Source organism: Pararge aegeria, chromosome 25 (genome assembly GCF_905163445.1).
Source record: "Pararge aegeria chromosome 25, ilParAegt1.1, whole genome shotgun sequence".
NCBI lineage: Eukaryota > Metazoa > Arthropoda > Insecta > Lepidoptera > Nymphalidae > Pararge > Pararge aegeria.
The window spans coordinates 8,324,128-8,346,996 of record NC_053204.1 but is presented as its reverse complement, the minus strand read 5'-3'; the positions used below and the strand labels follow the sequence as shown (position 1 = coordinate 8,346,996).

General features: G+C 35.9%; 1 protein-coding gene across 16 annotated transcripts in view; it reads right to left on the bottom strand.

Annotated features, from left to right (window-relative positions):
• The window catches only part of LOC120634887 (serine/threonine-protein kinase MARK2-like), a 245,923-nt gene that overhangs the window by 79,922 nt on the left and 143,132 nt on the right, over positions 1 to 22,869 (bottom strand). For 12 of the 16 annotated variants that reach the window (XM_039905739.1, XM_039905744.1, XM_039905743.1 and 9 more), the window contains exon 2: positions 9,735 to 10,699. The exons of 3 other annotated variants lie outside the window; for them this stretch is intronic. In XM_039905739.1, coding sequence (XP_039761673.1) covers positions 9,735 to 10,541 — 807 coding nt within the window. In that variant the 5' untranslated portion in view covers positions 10,542 to 10,699. Of the gene's footprint in view, positions 1 to 207; positions 247 to 9,734; positions 10,700 to 22,869 lie in introns of those variants that run through there. One more of the 16 variants, XM_039905755.1, reaches the window with a different exon arrangement.

Below are 22,869 nucleotides of genomic sequence, written 5' to 3'. Positions count from 1 at the left end.
ATATACCATAATATCGATAAGCACCAAAATATTTAGAAGTGAGTAGAAAAGGCTAAAGAAATTATAAACCATAACTCAAAAGAAACATCATAAACAAAACCCAAAACTCTCGTACACAATTATAATAAGATTGGTAAAGTAACGTCACTACCACAACATTTCTATACAGTACAATAGCACTACACTTCGCCCTAGCAACAACCTTACCCTTTTCCTGGCCATGGTCGCAATTTGAAACAATAAAAAAAAACTACATCACTTCCGCGTATCTAAAATTTAGAATACGTCCGCTCGCGACGGCTTCCGAAAACAGACTGCGGGACACGCGGCGGGGTTTCGAGTTCGCCCTATTTTTTTTAATATAGTGTAGACACACTTAATGTCTTATCTTAGTTCTATATTTCACACTATTTCCTACTATAAGCTAGTGTGTTTAGGGTTGATTTTTGCGTACGTGCGTTTTGTTATTGCGGTGTTGCATTGCAAAGGTACGATTGCATTTACCCTTACCGAGTTACGTCACAGCCCCGCCGACGGTTTCCTTTAGCTTCTTTTATTTGGCATTTTACAATGGATTTTGAGTTATTATAAAGAAGGACTGCAGTTCATGCTTTATACAAACTTGTACGAATGGTATGAGAAACGTTGGTTTTAAAGATTTAGGCCAATTATTTCATAATAGCTAGGTTCTAGCTACTAAACTACTTACTATTGTAAAAACTTACGTTACTATTGTCAAGAAAGATAATTCTATGGGTTTTACGTAGAAACAATTTCTTTATAACGAATTTTCAACAGTCTAACAAAGTGTAATACCTCAAATTAACGACTTTTATCAACTATCATAAGAAATTTTCGACCAACCTAATCTCAATATGACAAACCTTGATATAACGAATATTTACTTTTTCTCTTCTGATATATTTTATCGGAGATGCACTGTATTTGGGACTCGCTGCAAAAGACCTATGTCCGGCAGTGGACGTTCATTGAATGACATGAGTTGTTGTCGATTTGCGGAATGATGATGATAATGAAATTTGCTTTTCAGGATATATAATGAAAATTCATTCATGATATATCATAAAAATTAAGTTTAATTTGCTCAACTCCGCGTACAGCAGCACAATCGATATGGTGTTATTTTTAATTTCTTCAATCCTTATACTCCACACCAAACAGGTCTTCGGTAATGTACCCTCTGCGCAAGTTTCGCTCCGACACCGGAGCACGCTCAGGACTGTGGCGTGCATAGAGGGTATGCACAGGGTATGCAGATGATATAAAATGGAGAAAACCTCCAGTACGAGTTATAAAATACTTAAGGATAGGCATTGTAAGAGTTATAAAAAGCCTACCCTTAAGTATTCATAACTCTTACGGGAGATTTTCTTCATTTTATATAATCTGCATACCCTGTGCATACAGTCTATACACGCCACTGATGCTCGGTAGATGTTGACTTTACAATGAATAATTAACAATATGTTCTTAGCAATTATTTCATGATGTGCCTACCTATTTCTTAATTTCCTGGACCGCCATTGCAATACAATTTAACCTGAGTTGATTAAAATGATTGCCCGTAAAACCTTGGGTGCCCAAGGTCCACCGGTCCTCAGAGCTATGTGCCCCGCCCATTGCAAATGTATGTGCCCTTAGTTATAAAATTACAAGTAAATAAACTGATATTATCAACGTATTTAAGCTGGCAATTTCGTGTGTCTGACTAAAAAATAATTGTGTAAAGCTAATTAAAATCATTTAAATTACCATTACAACGAAATAAATTATTGCAGGTCAATAGCACAGATTAAAACCTACCCACCAAGCTGCTCGATTGCGGGTTGGCGGATTTTAACAGCTCTCGAGTAATGGTCACATATTATTATCACATGTCATGTCAGTGATAATAACAGAGACCAAAGGCTTTACGTGCTCTCCGAGGCACGGAAGTACACACCGCTTATTACACAACTCCGGGCAGGTGCGGCCTTTTTTTACGCAAGAAAACTTAGTAACTTTTATCTATTAGCCCGACGCGAGATTCGAACCTAGAACCACGCGGCCTGTAGTACAATATGCCAACCACAAGATCAACGAGACACGCCCCTGTGCCTTAAGGTTAAACTGTTTAAGTTATAAACGTATTTATTTAAAAATAGTACCTATATCGTGTCGTATCGAACGAGGTGTTACAAATCCCATCAGATTTCTCAGACATTAAATTCATCCCGCCTGTAAAAGTCTAAACATCACAATATAACAGAATCGGTTACACAAATTTCACTTCTATTACCAAGTGTACTAGAGTACAACTTCCCTTCCTGTATAAAGCGAGCTTTAAATGTACACTGTGTAAAGACGACATTCCAGGAACAGCGATGTGCGATGCGTACTGTACGCATTTCTGCTATTACTGAAGTGACTAAGAAGTTGAAGAGATACAACGCTATATATCGCTCACTGGATGGCCAACCTATCACAGCATAAGGCTTCCTACACACGGCTTCAGTACGTCTAATGCGACTCCATATGTTTGCGTAATGAATATCAAGAGAAAATCTTCGCGTCGCATAATAATTACGTGTTGCATTCGCGTTTCTGCGACGAACTGCCCAGATTTAGAACTCCCTCCCGCTTCCTGCCAGGTACGAGTATTAGTTTCGGACTTCGACTTCAGTTTCGTGTGGCCAAGTTCGAGTCCCAGCAAGGAGACGTACCTCTAAGTTATGTACGTTTTAAGCAAATTAAATATCAATTGCTTTAACCGTGAACGAAAACATCGTGAGGAAACCTGCATGCCTGAGAGATGTTCTTAAAGGTGAGTGTCGTCGATGATGACAAGTATTACTTGTGTACCTTCAAGGCAAGATTTACTCTTGGACATTGTATAAGAAAGCTCACCCAAACCTCAATCAGGCATCCAAAAGTCATTTATATAGCTTTGTGGTATCGGCGATCTTGTGCGAGATACTGTGCGAGAAAATAGGACAGTGACAATTTTACGAGGGCGCAAGTAACTTTTTTTGCCCTTGACTGCAATCTCACCTAATGGTAAGTGATGATGCAAAACACTAAATCGCTTAGCGGCACGTCTTTTTCCGTAGGGCTGGTAAGTAATCCACGCCCAAAGACTCCCACCAGACCAGACCAAAGAAAATTCAGATACTGTACTCAATAGGCGTAAGCATACACGTCAACAAACAAAACACATGCAGCTGGGTTAGTCAACAACCCGGAGCGTCACCGCGAGTCAAGGTCGGATGGAAATAGATCGACTTGGCGATTGTTTACACTTTACATATTCTCGGGGCGTTGAGAAAACTATCCCATAAAAAAACCACCTCTCCTCTACTCAAACGCGGCTAATAAACAAGATAACGTTTGTCGTGACTCGTGACAACGTTAACAAATTAAAGCAAACTACTTTTATAGTATAGTGTGCACTATTAAGCTGAATAAAATCTTTGACAAGTCGAAAAATTTCCTTTTCAAATACCACTAGAAAGATGGAAAGTAATAATAAATGAATAATAATAAATATACTACGACAAAACACGCATCGCCATCTAGCCCCAAAGTGAGCTTGCTAGCTTGTGTTATGGGTACTAAGATGACTGATGAATATTTTTATGAATAATATACATAAATACTTAATATATACGGATAAACACCCAGACACATTAATGTTCATCACACAGCAATTTCCAGTTGTGGGAATCGAATCCACGGTTTTAGACCCAGAAAGCAGGGTCGCTGCCCACTGCGCTAATCGGCCGTCAAAGTGCCCGTTACCTAACCTTAATTTCTTACTAATAACCTTCGGGCTTCCCCGAGTTAATTAAACAATTTTTAATATGAAATTATTTCAAGTTTTTTTATAACACACGTACGCCGTACATCATTCTTGGAGGGTAACCTAAAGTTGTAATTAATTTGTAAGCTGGCTTGGAATCGTTTTCGTCGAGCGTTTATTGTACGACTTTGTATGAAATTGCGCTTCACGGTTTTGACACTTGAAAAGAATCCCACCATAGGAATCGAGCATAGAAAACTCGAACTAAGGGTACGAGTTTCCTATGTAATCTGTGAAAATTGTTTCTGGAATGAATGCGCTAAATCTCTGGAGCTACCGGTAAGGTTTTTTTTTTCATTTGACAGCCCGATTCTTGAGAAAGGTTAGTCTATTTACGCTTACGCTACAACCCTTAGGTGTAAAACTAGCAATGTTATAGCGCAGCGGGTGATACGTCGCGGTTGGTCGAGATATAATAACGTATAATATCGAATGAAAATTTGATTTGTTTTTTGTTCATTTAATGTGAATAATTTGCATATAAAAACTGTATGTGGACAAAGTCGCGAGGAACCGATAGTGAAATACAAGTTGAGTAATATTATAACCAAGAAAAGGATTCGTAATCGATTAGGAATGCGTTATCTTTGCCTTTATATGGTAAAAGGTGGAACCGGTGGAAGTATAAGCTTTTCAGCGTGACCTTGACGCGACGCTGACGTGACGTGACGTGATGCCGCGCCCGGCTCGTTAGCTAACCGGCGATGTTCATTAGCATTTTTAATCATCCATGAGTATTGTACTTTTTTTTTATACTATACACACCTCAAAGTGGTGGTCCTTCTAAATGACAATATAGTTTTGTATTTGCAAGTTGTGGCAGTCTTTAAGTGGGTCTACAATATTACATTTATGTTTTTTCATTTTTTGTTTAGTTTTTAGTTGTTGTTGTAACCTGTTGATTGTCCCTTAAATAAATAAATAATTTTTTTTTGTCGATGGAAAATGCACTTTTTCATACGCAGCCGTGAGCGCTGTAGCTTTATTTGAAATGTCAAAAACGCTTTTAATCTCTATACCTACACCTATATTAGCATTATTGTTTAGTATATCATTAGATATAATACAATATGTATAAAATAACTTTTTAACCCATAACGTAACTTACCAAAAACTCATAATTTGGATATCAATGACAATTTCCATGGACAAAAGTTTACTAGCTTACCTGTAAAGAGAAAAATAAATTTATTAGTAATTTGTATGTGATAGAATTAAAACATTTACCTAAACAGTGATTTTCTTACTGTCGAAATCGTCAGAGCCTTTAATCAATCAGACCTTATTATTATTATTCTTTTATCTGTGTTTAGAAATTTCTAACCAAGTAATCAAATTAAGTTAGTACCTATTCGAAAATTCATTTCTGTTGCACGATTCGACCGCAATTGATTGAATCGATACCGCCGCCGCACATCGCCGCTAACACTCGATATAGGATGCTATTTGTGGGCTACGGTAACGGTTTATTTAGGAAAAGCGCCCGGGTAATGTCTTTGGAGGATTTAAAAAAAATAGCAGTGTAATAATATGTCTTGTGTTCACAGACAGCTAAACCAATACCGGCAAAATTTTGACATAGAGATGTCCGACCCACAAGGGATACCCACACCCTGGTAAAACCCGCAGTTCCCGAGTTCAGTACCCTATCAGTATATATATCGATGCAAACATGGAAAAGGCATTGTGCCAGCCCAAGATAACGTGGGATAAGGGAAAGAAGTAGACGAAGAATAATATAATCTGGCATAAAATATGATTCTATAATGATTCTTCTAACAGATAACAGAAATTACAATGTAAGTTCGTGTTCGAACCTCGCATAAAAATTAGCCTTAGTACAAGATTTACTCCCTCACAATCGACGAGTCGTTTTCGAGTATGGAAATCCTTGAACAACGGAGCAAAATGGATCTTATTCGCGTTGTTTTAAAGCTCAACTTTACCTACAATTACAGGCTTTTGACAGGCAGTTTGTAAAACAAAAATCTGATGTATAGTTATTGTACTTCTATTAGATCAGTTTTACTAAAACGATAGCTTCGCAATATATTTATAACAATTTCATATGTGTGAAAACAAAACATTAATCTGTATAAAAAAAAGTGGATATAAACAATCGACTTACTAGAAACGGTCTTAAATTTGTGATATCAACATATCCTCATAGGAAAGTACAGAAAACATTTGTGGGGCTGAGTATATGCTTTTATTACATGATAGCGAAGGTAATATTAGATTTAACATTACACAAGTTTAAAGAATGTATAAAAACATATGCAATATATCGAGGTTACTATGCTATTGATGAATTTCTTAATGACAAGGTTGCCTGGAAGCAAGCCGTTCCGCTTTCATCTCACACATGATAGAACAATGAGTGTTCAATTGTAAAATTATGTTGGAACAGAGCAACTGCTGAGTTTCTTGCCGGCTTCTTCTCGGTGGTATAGTCACTACATACATACATACTTGACGATTCAAAAGTGCTTATATTAGGCCTATTTGAAATAAATTAATTTTGACTTTTGATACAGTTTATTACTAGGAAACGACTCCACGATTGAGCGAGCAAATCTTGTACTAAGGCTACAGTAGGTAAGACATTTTTATGCCGCCATATTTCACTCGGGAACGTTTTATATTTGTCACAGTTCAAAATCGAAGAGACACTGTTCGTTTAGGGTTGTCAATGTTCCAATCCATTTCATCTCTTGCACTCATATCTTCAGATTGTGTTCATCTATTTATGTATGTAAATACTTTATTGCACACTATAGAAAATTTAAAATAATAGATCTCAAACATGAACTTAATACAAAAGGCGGTCAAAAGGCGGTAGGTACAAAAAGGCGGTCTTTTTGCTAAAGAGTGATCTTTTCCAGCCAACCTTCAATCTAGGGAGATATTCAAAAGGTGGACATTACTAGGTTGTGTTATATTAACTTACTTCACCATCAGTAAGTCTATAACAGACATCTACTGGACCCAATATAAAGGTTGCGCACAACGTTCTCGTTGTATTGACACTCGAGGGATGAGGACGGGTGGTGTTAACTGCTGTCACCGCATCGCAATAAAGAGAATAAGGCATGTTTTACATTATTTATTTATCTTCAACAAAGTTAAAGTCAAACATATCTTTATTCAAGTTGGGGCATTTTGAGACGTACAATATTTTTTTTTTTTACATTTTAGTGAGATGACGGTGACAGCTGCATTCGTAACCAACGAGGGCTCCGAATAAGGAGTCAGTTATTATAACAAAGAAGAACGCGCCCAAATTTTGACCTTTTACGACATTTAATATTGCGAGGAAACAGTCTGCAAGATTAAATGAAAAAAGTTTTATTACGTCACGACATGGTGTGGATGAGAAAAAGGTGAAGGCAAATATAAGTATTTTTTTTACTTCCCAATTCTCCCAAGCATCATAGACGGCGTATACTGTTGATCAGATTAGAATGAAACTTGATACTTCTATCTTCTACATATAAAGTATGAATTGCCGTGCGTAAGCAATGTACATAATTTTTCATCAAAACACTGTGTTTAAAAAATATATTGGGAAAGGATAAACCAAATATCTTATTATATATCTATATTATATATCTTCTAGTGTTGTATCTATCTTAATCGCAATATAAGTATCTGTTAGGTACTTACTTATATTATAAACGCGAAAGTTTGTAAGAAAGTATGGATAGGTGGATTTTATTGACTCTTTCATGCAAATAACTACTGTACCAATTTGAATTGAATTTTGAATAGAGATAGATAATACGCTGTATTAACATATAGGCTTCTTTTTATCTCGGAAAAATGTACGGCTCCCGAGAGATTTACGAAAAACCGCGAGCAACAGCTAGTCTGTTAAAAATTATATGATTAATCTAGTTAAATAAGACAAATGAGATTTAACTATTAACCATTCGACAACCCTACTTCATCGCATAACGAATTCACACTTAATTAATATCCTACCAATAAAATTACTCTTATTCGGTTTCGTTTGAAGACCGAGCGACTGGAGGTTCACTGCGGTATCCTATATGGAACATTTTGATATTATCAACTTTATTTCAAAGACGGACAGTCCATTTTTGAGCTTCAAAACAAATTTTAATTGGTGACACAATAACTAATCGGTCAGTGACGCAACGAAAAAGACAGATCACCTTAATATGCCTTTTTGGTAAACGGAATCGTTACGACATAATAATAGAAAGCTTGGATTGTTGGTTTTGGCCAGGTAAGCTAAGCATCACGCGGGTTCGATTCCGATCCGGGCCAATCATTGGTAGCTATTGTATTTTCGGTTGGGATGTGGAGAACGATGATAATTGAAAGCCCAGTTATCACCTGTGAAGGCCTAGCACCAGGAAAACAGGAACTTTAAATAATTTTCCACAACACTGATTTAACACATCTTATATTTTGGAATCCTACCAGTCGTGCTCACAAAATATCGTCCAATGCTCCGTCCGACCACCTGATCGTATGACAACCTCTCACCCTCCATAAAAAACTACCGCACAGATGTACCCTCAAACAGTATCGTTGAATGATTATTTTATAACTAGTTTGTGTTTCTACATTTTAATTATTATTAATATAATTCACACGTATATTCATAGGAATTTCAAAAAAAGAAAATAACAACTATTAGTGCAACAATTATCAAGATCAATTTCTGCATATAACTCAATATCACAAATATACGTAACTTTTTATGTGATTATTGATAATAATTATTAGTAGGCTTACACCTGATGGTAAGCAACACTACACAGGGCAGGGCCACTCACGTCCTGTAACACGCATCCCTGTGTCCGTCCATTTAAGACGGAGTTAGCCTATAATCTATATGCCTGTGATTACACTACCAACAGACCGGAACACAGCATTACAACAATGCTGCTTAGCGGCAGAAATAAGCATGGCGTTTACTTCCCCGGACGAGCTTTGTCACAAAAAGCACGTCTTCACGCACGTCTTACTTTTAAGTTTTGTGCGTTCTAAGCAATAAGATATCTCGCTTTAACGGTGAAAGAAAACATCGCGAAAAAACCTACAATATTGATAGTTCTTAATAACTTTGTCAAAGGTCTACCGATGTAACCTAACCAACGTATTATTAAGCCCTGCAGTAGCCAGTAATCCATACTAATATTATAAATGCGAAAGTGTGTTTGTTTGTCCCTACTTTACGCCTTAACTAACCAATCAATCGAAATAATTCTTGGTTATTTTTGGCTAGAGTTAGTTGGTAGAACGCGGAGTGAGTGCGACTCAAAACAGTTATCCCACCAAAAAAAACGGTCCCAACGATTTGTAAAAAGCTGTAAGAAACGCGGCCTAAGGACGCGGGTAATAACTAGTAGGCTATAAAACTTCTCGTTTCACCCCTAACACGTTCAGAATGCTAGGAAAGTGTGGATTCCTTCACTCTAAAGAACGCCGAGACTTATGCCTGTTTTTACTTAACCTAGAAATCGCTTTAATCGGATGCCTAGTGTGATTGAGGTACTTCGCAGAGTAACTATACGTTTCTAACTATTAGTCTTATCTGATATCTAACAAAGTTAAGTTCGTAAAGTTTAGGGACTCGTAAACTGACAGCTGAAAATATATAAATTCGGTTTTATTGAAAATCCATACGAAAAATTTAATATATGATAATACAAACATAAAACACCCTGTCGCAAGACAAGTCAGGTCAAAATATTGATTGCTGAACGGTAAATGTTTGCCTAGGAATGTTCTTTGAACGGGCGTTACTTACACGTCAATGATAACGGGCATTAACTTAGCACTGATAAATATTTAACTATACACATGATGGACTTCCACAGGACGATCACATTATCTTTACCTGTACTGAAGAGCGCGGCGAGACAGGCGAGGTGGGACTCTTCGGCGACGTCGGCTCTGCTCTGTGCTCCGCCAACACCCTATGTTCATGCTTCGTCCCGACCACGGAATTCTTGACCCTTTCCATCCTCGCTTGGATGGTTTTCCTCGATATAACCTTCGTTTTCTCATCCTTAGTTCCGCCATCAGCCAGTTTTCTCATCAAGCGTGCCGTAGCAGCGACAGTGTGTTGCTGTGTATCAGAATTGGTTCGGGAGAGTCGAGTTGCCGGTCTGGTAGCCGGGGCAGCGGCTCCCGTACTACTCCTGGTGGTCTCGTTCCTATTGAATGGAACTGCATCGTGTTCCGTATCAGAGTCCGCAGGTAAGTAACCCCCACCGCCAACAGCCGAAACTCCTGTGCGTAGTAAATTCTCGTGCTCAGCGTATCGCACCCTTTCATCAACTTTAACAGTTCCATTCTGTGCTCTTTCAAGTCCTCGCTCCATTTCACCTATTTGTCTTTCTAGTTTACGTAAAACGTCATCTGATGGCGGTGTGGGGCCATTGTCGTCGGGCGGTTCCACTTGGAATGATTTGAGATGTATAGGATGAGCTCGGTTGAGTTCCAATCGTTTTGGAGCTATACCGGCTGATGTAACTTCATATTCCGCTCTGGGAGTTTGAGGAGTCCTTTCCAACATTGCTAAGGAAACTGGGGAAGGTGGCGGTGCACCGTTCACAGTCGCCGTTGGCTCCGGAGCAGGCGACACCCTTGGTGCGCGGAAACTCTTTCGCATGAAATCCTCGCGAGTCAATTTCCTCTCCATTATAGTTTTTTAAATGTTAATCATTATAGTTCGCGAATATAATTTTAACACTGCGTCCAAACGGGTGGCCCATTCGATTGTTTATTATCAGTTTTTTATCACACACGATATTACGATTGCCTACATTTATCTGAGAGTTTCATAGCGACGATATAAATCTGAAACACATATCAGTACGACCAATGAGCGACCCTGCTGTAATTGGAGTGACACGACTTTCAATATCAGTATTAAAATAGATTAAAGATAATAATACGAATATCAAAAATGGTACAAAAACGTGTGGTACCCTTAAAAAGATCAATAAGAACTGCCTTTATATAAAAAACAAACACTTTTATGAAACACTAATGGTACAAAACATATAAATAACCGTTATCCGAAGACCCTGGCATTATTACGAAGAAAAATCTAAAATTCTATTGACGCAAGCACGGTACGATATCAATTATTAGTAGCCAACCGATACCAAATCGATAACACATTAGACACCTATCGACTAAATATTACATTAGATACCTATCTATATAAAAATAAAAAAGTGACTTGCAATACCAGTTGGGCGAAAAGTATTTAATTAAGCAGGAAATTTGACACGACCGTTGCGTAAGAAGCAAACCTAATCAGACTAAGGTATAAAAAGTGAAAAGACAAGTCGACCGTAACTAAACGTAATTCGATAAGAATCGACCGCTTTAACAAACAGTCTGAGAGATAAGAAAATAATATTATACTGTGCAATCAAATCGGGTTCCTATATAAACTTTATAATAATAGCGTTAGTAAAGATAAGAAACGTTTGCGTCTGTACATTTAAAATAACAAAGCTAAGCAATTTTTTATGAATTTACGAATTTTCATACAAACTGGTTATTGCCATATGCATTACCAAAATTAGCAAATATTCGAATTAGACACGACTGTTCACCGACATAATTTCAATAAAAATACGACGTCCTGACTAAGCAAAGTATTTAAGCATAGAAATAAATGCCTGACTGATTGATTAATATGAACAAAAGAAGTATGCCCTTAAGATTACTATCATACAATACAGTGACGGGTAACTAAGAAAGTATAATAAATAGTATAATGCTTCCTGGATTACTAATTAAACTACTAATAATTATAAACAAAACAAACCATTGGGGCCATATTCAACGAAATATGTAGAAATGGTTTCAAGCTCACATGGAAAGAAGAGTAGTAACAATTTTCTAACAAAAGGTAAAAGGATTGTAAGCTAACAACGATGAAGGTTCGAAAAAATAACTTATTGATCGATCCTTATATAACGCATGACAGAGGAACATGAAGGAACTCGACAGAGTTGGAGCGCAAGAAATGTCTAGACAACTTCTACGCCAAAACGAATATGAATTCCATCGCATGCAGTTGAAGCGAGAACACCCAACTACCACTGCATCTGCAAAGAAAGAGACAAACAATATTGTTAATCATAAACGAATGTCGGCAAACCGTTCACCGTTACCCAGCGCGGCACACAAAGCTGTTGCGGTGGACACACCTGAAATACTCGTAGATAACACCGACACCCAGACACTTGTATCAACAGACGAACAAAAAGCGACAAATAACACATAATGACATGACACACTTTATAATTTTCTACGTTATTTCCTAAATTGGACATAATAATTTCCATTTAATGTAGGCATTTAGTTGCAATTAATGGATCTTTAAAGTCAATAGTGCTAATATAATATATAAAACTCCTTAGTTAACTAAATTATAAAAGCAACGCCATCTTTCTCACAACGTTCCCCGAACATGAGTGATCAAAAAGTAGTGCCACTTTTAGATCTTTTAATTTAGTTCAGTCTTAAAGTTAGCAGCATTACTTCTGTACTATGAAAATACTCCTATAAGATTTTCAGACAACAAGAAATAATAAGTCCTCTTCAACAGCTACAGAAATTTATATAAAAGAAGCTACATTCCATAAGTGCAGTAAAATATTTGATGAACCACAAAAGGTTTCTTGTAATAAAATAATATAACTGCTTCTTAAAAAATTCCATAACAACGTTTAACGAGGTTAAAATACACTCTCACTGATAAGTTCATGTTTCAATTGATAACTTGCATTTATATCCTAAACACAGACATATAAGATGAAAAGAAACATTCAAAAACAAATTAAAATTGAAATATAAATTATGAGTGTTTCAATAGAGAAGAAAAATTTGCAGAGTATAATAATACCTACTTGAAATCAGACGTGGTATAACTAATATACTTGTACATGTGTAATGTGTGATTAACGTCACGCGTAAAAACAACTCCATAAGTTAATAGTTAAAACAACGTTATTTATTGAAATCCTTCAAGTTGAAAACGTTGAAACTTAGAAGGTGTAAAATGGTGTAGGACGTTACAAACGTAGACCTAAAGGAAATTCTATTTCCAGCATTTAAACTCGAGATTTCACCTAAAAACTTCATTTACTCCAAATCCGTGATGCAATGGAAAGTAACAGTTAAGATTTGAAAAGTTTCAAGCTGTCGTGGAATCCACGGGTACAAAAACTAGTTTGAAAAATGTAACTTTGTGGGAAGTAGACGTCCCAGACAGTCGTGATGTTCAAAGCTTGAAACCTTGATAAGCCTTGCAACAGATGGCGAGCGGTGTGACTCACCCAGTTTTCGCTTGGCCGTCAAATAATGCCAGTTAACTTAACTACCTAGTTACAATATTACGAATTCTTTACAGCTCTAATAATTTGATTGTCCGAGATATTTAATGCTTCAAATATTGTAAGTTTTTGGCGTAATCTTTCCATTGCTGAGTACGCCTTAAACATTACGTGAGGAATTATGATAACGCGTGAATAAGTGACGTAAAAATAGAGAGTCATAATAATTGAGCTAGGTTCAACATTCTGTATCGCCCGAAGTTTGTAATATATCTATTCTGTAATCGTCAGATCAAAAAGTAAACTTTGTAGAGCCATCCTTATCGACAGTATAGAAAAGTAGGAAAAGCAAAGCAGTATTATTTAATCTTCATGAATTTGAAGATTTCATTGTAAATAGATTATTAACGCAAGTACAAATATTTCTATAAGTTAAAAATACTAACAAAAAATACAAAACTACTTTAATTAATGTGTCAGTAGATACTATATTATCTTTAGCGAAAGTTGACTTTTCAGAGATCAGTCAACGTGCTCATATGCAATGCAAGTATTTCTAGGAAGTTGAATCACAGTCTTAAATTCTTAAAACGCCTTGCCATTCAACGCTAACGAGCCAGTAATTAATATTATCTCATGAAAGTCGCAAGGTATTTCGGTCACAAATTGCGGTCATATCGACAAATACTTAAGCACCTTTTACGATGATAAAGATCTACAGGATACAGTAATTCTTCTTATGAAGTCCAAATTTTAAAATTTTGTTTCAATAGAAGTAGTAGTTTAATCCTAACCCTTTTAATGTGATTATGATCAATGTTAACTCTGTGAACGTGACAAAAAATTACAAAGGCCGTCATTTCTTGATTTTTCCTTGTCTAAAGAACAGCTATTACAATTTAATGAACGGTTTGGATAAATATCTACCGAATTAGCAGTATTAAGTGAAAAGAATCAAACATATATAGTACAATAATCAATAATTCAACCTATAAACAAGATCAAGCACTTAAAACGGGCATTCGTGATTAAATACAGTCTTATAAATAGAATCAAACTGAACGGATGCGAACTATTTATACGCTCCGTGCACGTGATGGATGCTATTTCGGGACTTCTAAATATAATCGTGCGAAATACGCTTACGCGCGAGATTAACCGATTCCGTGCTAACTTAATGACTGTTGTTTGGTTTTGATTGAAAGGAGTTTCTGTGCCATTAGGTGAGATATAATCTTAGACATGATCAATTATAAAATAAATTATAGAGGGTGAAATAATTCGGGGATTATGTGAACAAGATCAAGTTTAAAGATAAAGATGGTCCCATATAGGCTTTGGCTTTCATGTATCTAATTCTAGTAGTTAACTTGATAAATGGTCCTTGGAAAATCAGAACCTTGAGATGAAATACCACAGCTAATACTTTGTCGTAGGGTTACCAGTTTCAAGCAATATTCAAGTCAAATTTTACAGAACTGCGACCCTCAAATATAGGCTGCGCTAAAATAATTTAACACTTACTTAAAAAATACTGCCCTTTACTTAAAAAATATATGAATTAAACAAGTTAGAAGTAGCACTACCACCATTTCTTCATTACCATTCAAATTAAATGATTCGAACGGCATTCTAACTAACCGTAAAATTAGAAAATCAATAATTCTTCCAAAAAGAAAAAAAAATTGTGTCGGTATTTATTCTCAAAGTGCAAACCCTATTTACCTTCTCATATTCAGTCTGGTAATTCAACCTTCTCTGGGCCGTAGAAAACGGCGCAACTTGATTCGTTTGCGGTCAGAACGACCTCTATTGCGATGGTGCAGAGTTTATTTTCTACTTTTATACAATCCCACCACATATTTCCGCCAACCAACCGAAAGTATCTAATTACATTGTTGTTTTGTTGGATATGAGCAACAAAACTATACTAAGTATGTTCTACTGTGCAAGAACAATTACAGTGACTATATTTTATTTAAAACTTGTTTTTCGAAAATATTTAACAGACCACGTATTTTTAGTTCCATCACTTACACTACAGGACACGGTTCTCCTACCCATGTCCTGTAGTGGCAATGAGAAGAATGAGAAGAATTTAAGCCGTAGTCCACTACGCTGGCCCAGTACTGATTGATGGACTCCACACGCCTTAAAGAACATTATGGAGAACCCTCAGGCATGCAGGCTTCCTTCACCGTTGAATGAAATTATATCTTAATTACTTAAAACGCACTTAACTTCGAAATATGCGTGCGTGCTAGGATTCGAACCTTGCCCACCGAAAATAAGCAATAGACTATGACCGTTTATAAATCTGCCATCGCTGAAAGGTTCTATTAGCAGTTCTAACAACAATTACGGAATTGGCACGTAGGTAGCCTAACCGCCCTAACTAGTTCCGCACCGAAACTTCAAACTCGAAAATAATAATACTCGATCTACATTGACGAGGCAAACCATGTAATTTCGTCCCACGCAAATTATCGAATTATAAAGGAAAATTTCAGAGCAGCCATTTTGCGCAGCGAACAACGCTGGGTTTTTTGTGGACAGCGGGAACCTGTTATGCTGTTAAACTTTTTACCAAGTAAAAAGCATGTCTCGTGCTCTATCACACCAAGGTGATAAACGAGATGGTTAATAAATCTTTAAAAGGAATCCGCAATAACCGATTTCTCGTTTCCGTTTCGATTACCAGGCGTCGTCGTAAATAGACGATATGAATATTGTAGTTTCTCCTGGCAAATTTGGAATGTCTCGCTGAGTTATTGATTCAAACAAAATGTTTAAAAGCATTAAAATTGTATCTAAATTATCTTTAGCATCATCGGTATCAGCTCAATCAATATCTCACTGCAAAGCATATACTTTGCCATTTATATGAGATAGTGAGAGCTTCAACTCTCCATACTGTTCCAACACAGGTTCTTCGGGAAATGTGTTTTCTTTAATGGAATTAATGTTGGTACAAGAAGGTATATATTTTGGGCTATTATACAATTATATAAGTTTAAAAGAAATACTTAAATTCTGAGTCAATACCGACTAATTATAACAGCTTAACACGTTGAATTATTGATTACTACTAAAAACATATTTCTTATTACTTGTGCGCTATCCTTGGCTTATTCCACATCTTGTAAGTCATGGCTGCAAGTCCTACTGAATCTTAAGTTACTACGAATTAGTTCAAGATCACTCTACCAGATACCTACACTGAACATATGCCAAGTATTCTGCTATTATGAAAATAAAGATGTTAACAAAAAAAAACAGCGAATATCCAGTATCCTAATATATGGTTAGGGCTAGGGTTCTATCAACTTTTGCACGAACCACACAAAAAATATCTACATGTGTGTATACAGAAAACTTTAAATTGACACAATTACAAATTTCGAATCTTCTGGAACAGCTTTAAAGGGATTTTTTTTCTAATATTCCACTACAAGTTAGCCCTTGACTGCAATCTCATCTGATGGTAAGTGATGATGCAGTCTATGATGGTAGCTGGCTAACCGGTTAGGGAGTATGGCAGTGGCGTGCACTGTGCCTACCCTAAAATTGAGGAGGATTTTTGCCATATTATGCAATTTACCTGCTGTATGCATAACCTGGTAAGAAACGGATGCACGCCACTAGTAGTCCCTCAAAATAAAATATACGTAATAGCAATTTATTAAACTATTGTGACAGATGTTGTTAATTCAACACTATACTTTGTATTTATGAGATGTATGTAATCTGAAGATATTAATTACTATAAGATATATATCACATCTAGATATCTAGCACATGGTAAATAAATAACCGGTGATAGATAATAAACCGAATAAACGTCGAAGTTTGAAGAGTTCAAAATTATCGCGAAAATATCATAAACAAGAAGCAATGTTTAATGAATAGATCTTGAGTTTTCTATTCTTCACTTTTCTTATAAAATGGTTAAGCTTCATTAGATAGCCCGCCCCTGTAGGGTGAATTTCGCATCGTCATTACCAAATCGGCTTCCACAGTGCCTGTACGCAACAGGCGTGAATAACTCTTATAACTACTTGCGATGACATGGCAACAATGAAATATAAAACTGATTACACAATTGTGAGCACCAATACGTCCACATATCCCGAATTGGGTAAAAGGTCTTAAATTAAAATTTTTATTAAATTTTAAATCTGTTTATTATAAATAAAAAATACATGGTTGTTTAGATCTCAATTACATTACGCTAATCTTCAAATGGTCTTGTATGGTTTATAGCGCTGTAGGCCTTTTTGTACTCTGCACGTTGTTATCAATTGTATTATGTCACACCTATCCATAATCAAATTTTAGCTTTTGGACTGCTTTTAGAGAGCAAGGGAATAGACTGTCGCCTGATATTAAATTCACAAAGTAATTGCAAGGATGCGGATATGTGGTTCATACGGTTCGGTTAGATTTGGGTAAATTTTCGTATTATAAATGAGATTTTATATTTATAGCGCAGTAAGCACTTATGAATTGCTGAGCTATGGGCTGACGTGTTCAAGGACGCGTGGAGCTTTAACTCTTAAAACAATTACTATTTATTATTATTATTATTCAGCTTTTACAGTAAATTACTGTTAGTGATTTACTGTTGATAGTTAAGTCGTTAAATATTTTCAAGGTTCAATATTCTTATTAATGCTAAAATCCGCATACAAATTTTCATTTAGTATCAGATATACTTTAACGTTGTATAAGACCTTCTTACTAATCCTTCAAGATTTTTTTGCTTTTATCCTCACTAATACTTTATGCCAAAGTTTGTCTGTCGTTGTATTGTTACCGTGTGTATTTTCATTAATTCAATTTTACGCATCATCGCTTTCTGATGACGATCATGACAATAGGACTTCGATTTGTGTGTTTTTAATTAAAGCGATTAAATATCTTTTGCTTTAACGGTAAAGGAAACCTTATGCCTAAAAGTTCTACATAATATTCTTAAAGACGTGTGATGTCTACATATCCGCACAAGGTGGTGGACTGCGGCCTCAACTCTTCTCATTCTCCGAGGAGACCAGTATTCTCTAGAGGATCGGTTATGTGTTGGTAAAGAAAATGATGAACCATGACAACACGTTTTAGTCCAATAGAACAACTCAACAACTATAAAGTTGTGGATAACTGTAAATACAAGTCATCTTGCACAATACATAGATTCAGAATCTATTCTATTGTACGTTTGACCCACAGATAGGCGTACGGCCTAGTCCTACTTAAGTCAGCTACTTTAACAACAGATATATATCAAAACGAACGTAATCACTAGTTACTGTACCCTTTAGAGTTAATAACATATAAAAAGTTAGTGTTTAGCATTAAAAAAGGTCTATCAACGTGATCATTTAGAATGAACAAATTGGTCATCTTTGAGGTCAAAAACATTTACAATGGTGGACTAAACAACTCATAATGATTCCCTAATTGCGACATATGGAATTTCCTGTCGCACACAAATTACTATAGCCTTTTGGGATGTTAAAATTCAGCACAACACGACGTGGACATGTGACGATGCAAAATTAGAGTTCAGAATCGTTTTTGTGCCAGCAATTAGCATATACTCGTACCTCGAAGCATGAGACGATTAAATCTGTTATTAATTATTATGGTTTATATCATATGTGATGGTTTCTATTTATTTTATGTACATGCAATATACAATTCGTATTACGGAGTTCGCTATTTCATCGTGTTTATTTTGCATACACTATTATTTCAACCCATAGACAAATTGACGCACTCCTCGGTTTTGTGCTACTTATGTAAGACGACTTTCTGTTTCCAAGATTGCTCTCTCTTCATCATCCGCTGAGTGACTGCGAGAGAGTTGAGAGAGCTAAAGTTGGCGACCATGCTTACCAGTCAGTAGACATCATGTTCAAAGACTTTGGTCATCAGCACCTTTTAATTTGAGTTTCGCTTAACGTCGCAGATGATTTAAATTCTAAATCTCTCGTATCATAAGATATCTTAGTTACAGCTATCGATCATTAAGTTGTATCTATCGACAGCTCAAGATACTTTTCAGTTGTTATTATTATTATAGCAGCATTCTGTGGTTACGTGTTGTGTAAATGATCATGCACTACATCTTCGCGTGAATGAAATAATTGCTTCATGTACTTATTAGTCAAACCTTGAAATGCATTATAAAAAGGCATCATAATTTATTTTATTCTTTTGACACGTTTTCAGTTTAAGTTTTGATTTAATTGCATATAAATTCGTCTTTTTACTGATTGATTTTCGTATATCCATCGTCCGTTTATTTGCAATGCGTTTTATATAAAACGGGACATCTTCATCATCATAAGTCCAGTACTACCATACACCGGACTCCTATCTCATAAGATACAAATATACGAGAGATTTAGAGACTGGACCATCGAGACAGGTTCTTAACACATTTTTCTTAATTATCATTAAGGACACTTATGAAACATATTTGAGAGACACACAGCACACTATCAATTGGAAGCTGCAATAAAAAACGCTAAGTATTATTTGCAATAATCGTTTTCTCACAGACAAACTTGTCTGTGAGAAAAGGAACTCGACTATATTAAGAATATTGAGCGTATCTAGGTTTAAGACAGAAGTTGAAAGAGGAATCTATTTGCAAACTCGTCGCTTTTTACGAATACCGCAGAGTTTTATCTAATCGCAAGAGTTTCATGTATCATTCTAACGAGGCCTCCTCCGTTGTCCGAGAGAGATGGATAGACACAATACTCGTTTAGACAGGGACGGTTGCCGGCTCTCGGTCCGATGCGCGTGAGTCATGCTCCGGTGCTTTAGCCTTTTTGTTTCTGGATTCTGTTGCGAGCGGCGAGCGGGCTTTAGTGATGTTAGAAACGGTGTATTTTTTTAATGAACCTACCTGAGTCCGCAATCAAATGGAGCTAATAGATGGTACTCGTTTACGTTTACATTGTTGATTTATATCACTCATTTTATTTTAAGTTAAAAAGCATTACGGATAAACAAATTTCGTGGATTTCGGTTTTGGTTTTATTTTATATTAATATATAAATAGCGTTGACCAGATGTTGAACATTAACATCTGCAGCTCCTGAAGAGCCACCACTGGAGCTTGGCTTTTAAAGATTTGTTTATCCGCCCCTTAAACAGCCCAAAATCTTAGTTTTGGGGTAACACAAAAGATGGTACATCTATCCACAATTTTTAAATGCACGGCAGTAATAATCTGATATCACGGATGCTCGAGATGGTGCCAAGAATTATATTAGTTCCTATTATGTTACGTGAGGTTCGCTAAAATAAAAAAAAAATTGTATTACTCCAATTAACTCATCAGAACACTCCCTTAGTATAAAGTCGATTCTTCGTGCTTCAATCATAACTCAATTTTTTTTATTCTCTATGATTAATTCTTCTTCTTCTTTTTTTTTTTAATTATTAACAATGCTTAAAAATAAATTAAAAAAAACACTATTAAAAATTTATAAAAAAAAAAACTTCCACCCTCCGGTTGCGGAGCTTTTGAATGCCCAAGCAACCGGTGGTCAGGGCTCCAGAGTGAGGAACCTCCTCACAATGTGTTACGCCTATCGATCATTAAGTGTGATCTCCTCACAAGATTTGAACCACGAACACACGAGCACAGCATCAATAAATATGTCTTTTAGCGTAGACTCTAATTTTGGCGCCTCAAGTATAACGAAAGGGCAACAAGTCTACTGACAGACTGGGGTTGCTCGCTGATGGATTACTGTCTTACAGTCTGGCATTGTCATCATTGCTGTATCACAAATTTTTGCCAAATTATGTCCAATTTGTGGTAAATCGTGTCATATTTCAACAATTCCAACGTTGTCATCAAATATTTGTAGCAATTGTTTGCAAAATGATGCTCAATTTAGGTTTTTGCAGTTACAAGACTTTGTCAATGCATAATTTCCTACTTCAGAATGATTGATTATTTTTACACGACCTTGTATATAAATCTTTAAATAGACTTTTTTATGTTCCGCTTTACTGAAATGGTAAAATTTACAATGGCTTGGGACATAAAATGGAAGGGAACCGTTATTTAAGAAAGTTACTTCATCAGCCTGAATGCAAAAGAAATAAAGGAAATGATTAGATGCCAGGTGGAGATGTCATGACGCTATATCTTCCTAATAAAAGATATCCTATTTATATCTTAAAATTAATATCTTTGTGGATCTAAACTCTAAGATGCTCCAACGCTGGCTGAGATAACGATTGTAACCGATGCTAATGATAATAATGATCTAACAATACTGGCAATCAATCCAACAATAAAACGTCAAAGTATTGAAGGAATTAAAACTACGAACGAAACCTTGTGATAATGAAGTATATTGAAAAATATTGAGTGCGATGGTCAAAAATTCGAGGTTAGCCAAATATATAATGTTGACTTTGTTGATGTTACGTTTAGTTTCTGAGTAATGGATTTGAGGCTTCTTCGATTAAACTGCCTTGAGTACATTTTTTTTATTCCGTTCTTTTTATTCACTAGCAATCGCTTAAAATTGGTATAGTCTGGTAATTTTTTATGACTCGATACCTTTAAAAAATTGATCATTATCAGCATAATTTAAACCAAAGTACGCGCGCTGTTAGAGATAGTTTTCTTTAAAGATTTCCAAACTCCACAATCCATACAAGGTGGCAATTTCTGTAAGATGATCCATAAAACTTTTCTCGATACAATGACATGTATGCCCATTTTTTCCTGTACCCATAATTTGCCCGTGCCTCTACCATCTGATTATAAAAAAGATTCGCTCAAAGTTCTCCGGCGGTGCTGTAATGTAACGCAACGACCGCGTGCGAAATTGCCCCGACGATGACTCACATCGAGGATTCGCCGGATGATTTATAAGGTTTAAATGTCATTGGACTCGTTGGTTCTGCAGTTGCCTCATTAGTTTGTTACATACATTGTGTAACCGGTAACGTATTAGCCAGTGGTGTACTTGCGTTCAGTAAAACCACCAGGGTATTTGTTTGTAATAGCCTTAAGTTTCAACTTTATTTGCTACTACCATGTGCAGGCTACTTCTTCCGCGTTTATGTTGGGGTTTTTAAAATACATCAGGAACCCTTTGTTTTCCCGGGACAAAAGCGGAAGTTAAGCGGTCCAGTCATACATAGAAAAAAAAATTTGTAAAACCCAAAAGTGCACGACTCATTAATAAAATAGCTATCCAATTATTTGTCAATAAATAACAAAAAAAAAACACATGAGTCGTGCAAAATAAAAAGAAAAAAAAAAAAAATTAAAACAGCTGTACTAGGAAAGTGATGCACAGGCGCCCCTGGTGGAATAAAATGTACATAATATCTATAGATATAGATCATCCATGTTAATTTTACATGGATATATATAGATATACAGTCTTGCAGTTTTCGTTTTTTATTTTATTAATTGCAATTAAACTACACTGAATTAATTAATCATTCGCATTCAGTGACCTACAATCGTCGATTAGAATTTTAAAAAAAAAAAATTAACTCAAATAATGGATTTTTTCACAAGTTAGAGTGTTTTCGGGTTTCACACATGACGGACAGGAAATTTTTTTGACCTATTTTGGTGTTTTTTTCCAATTCTATTGCAGTAAATCAATTTTTTAAAAGTAT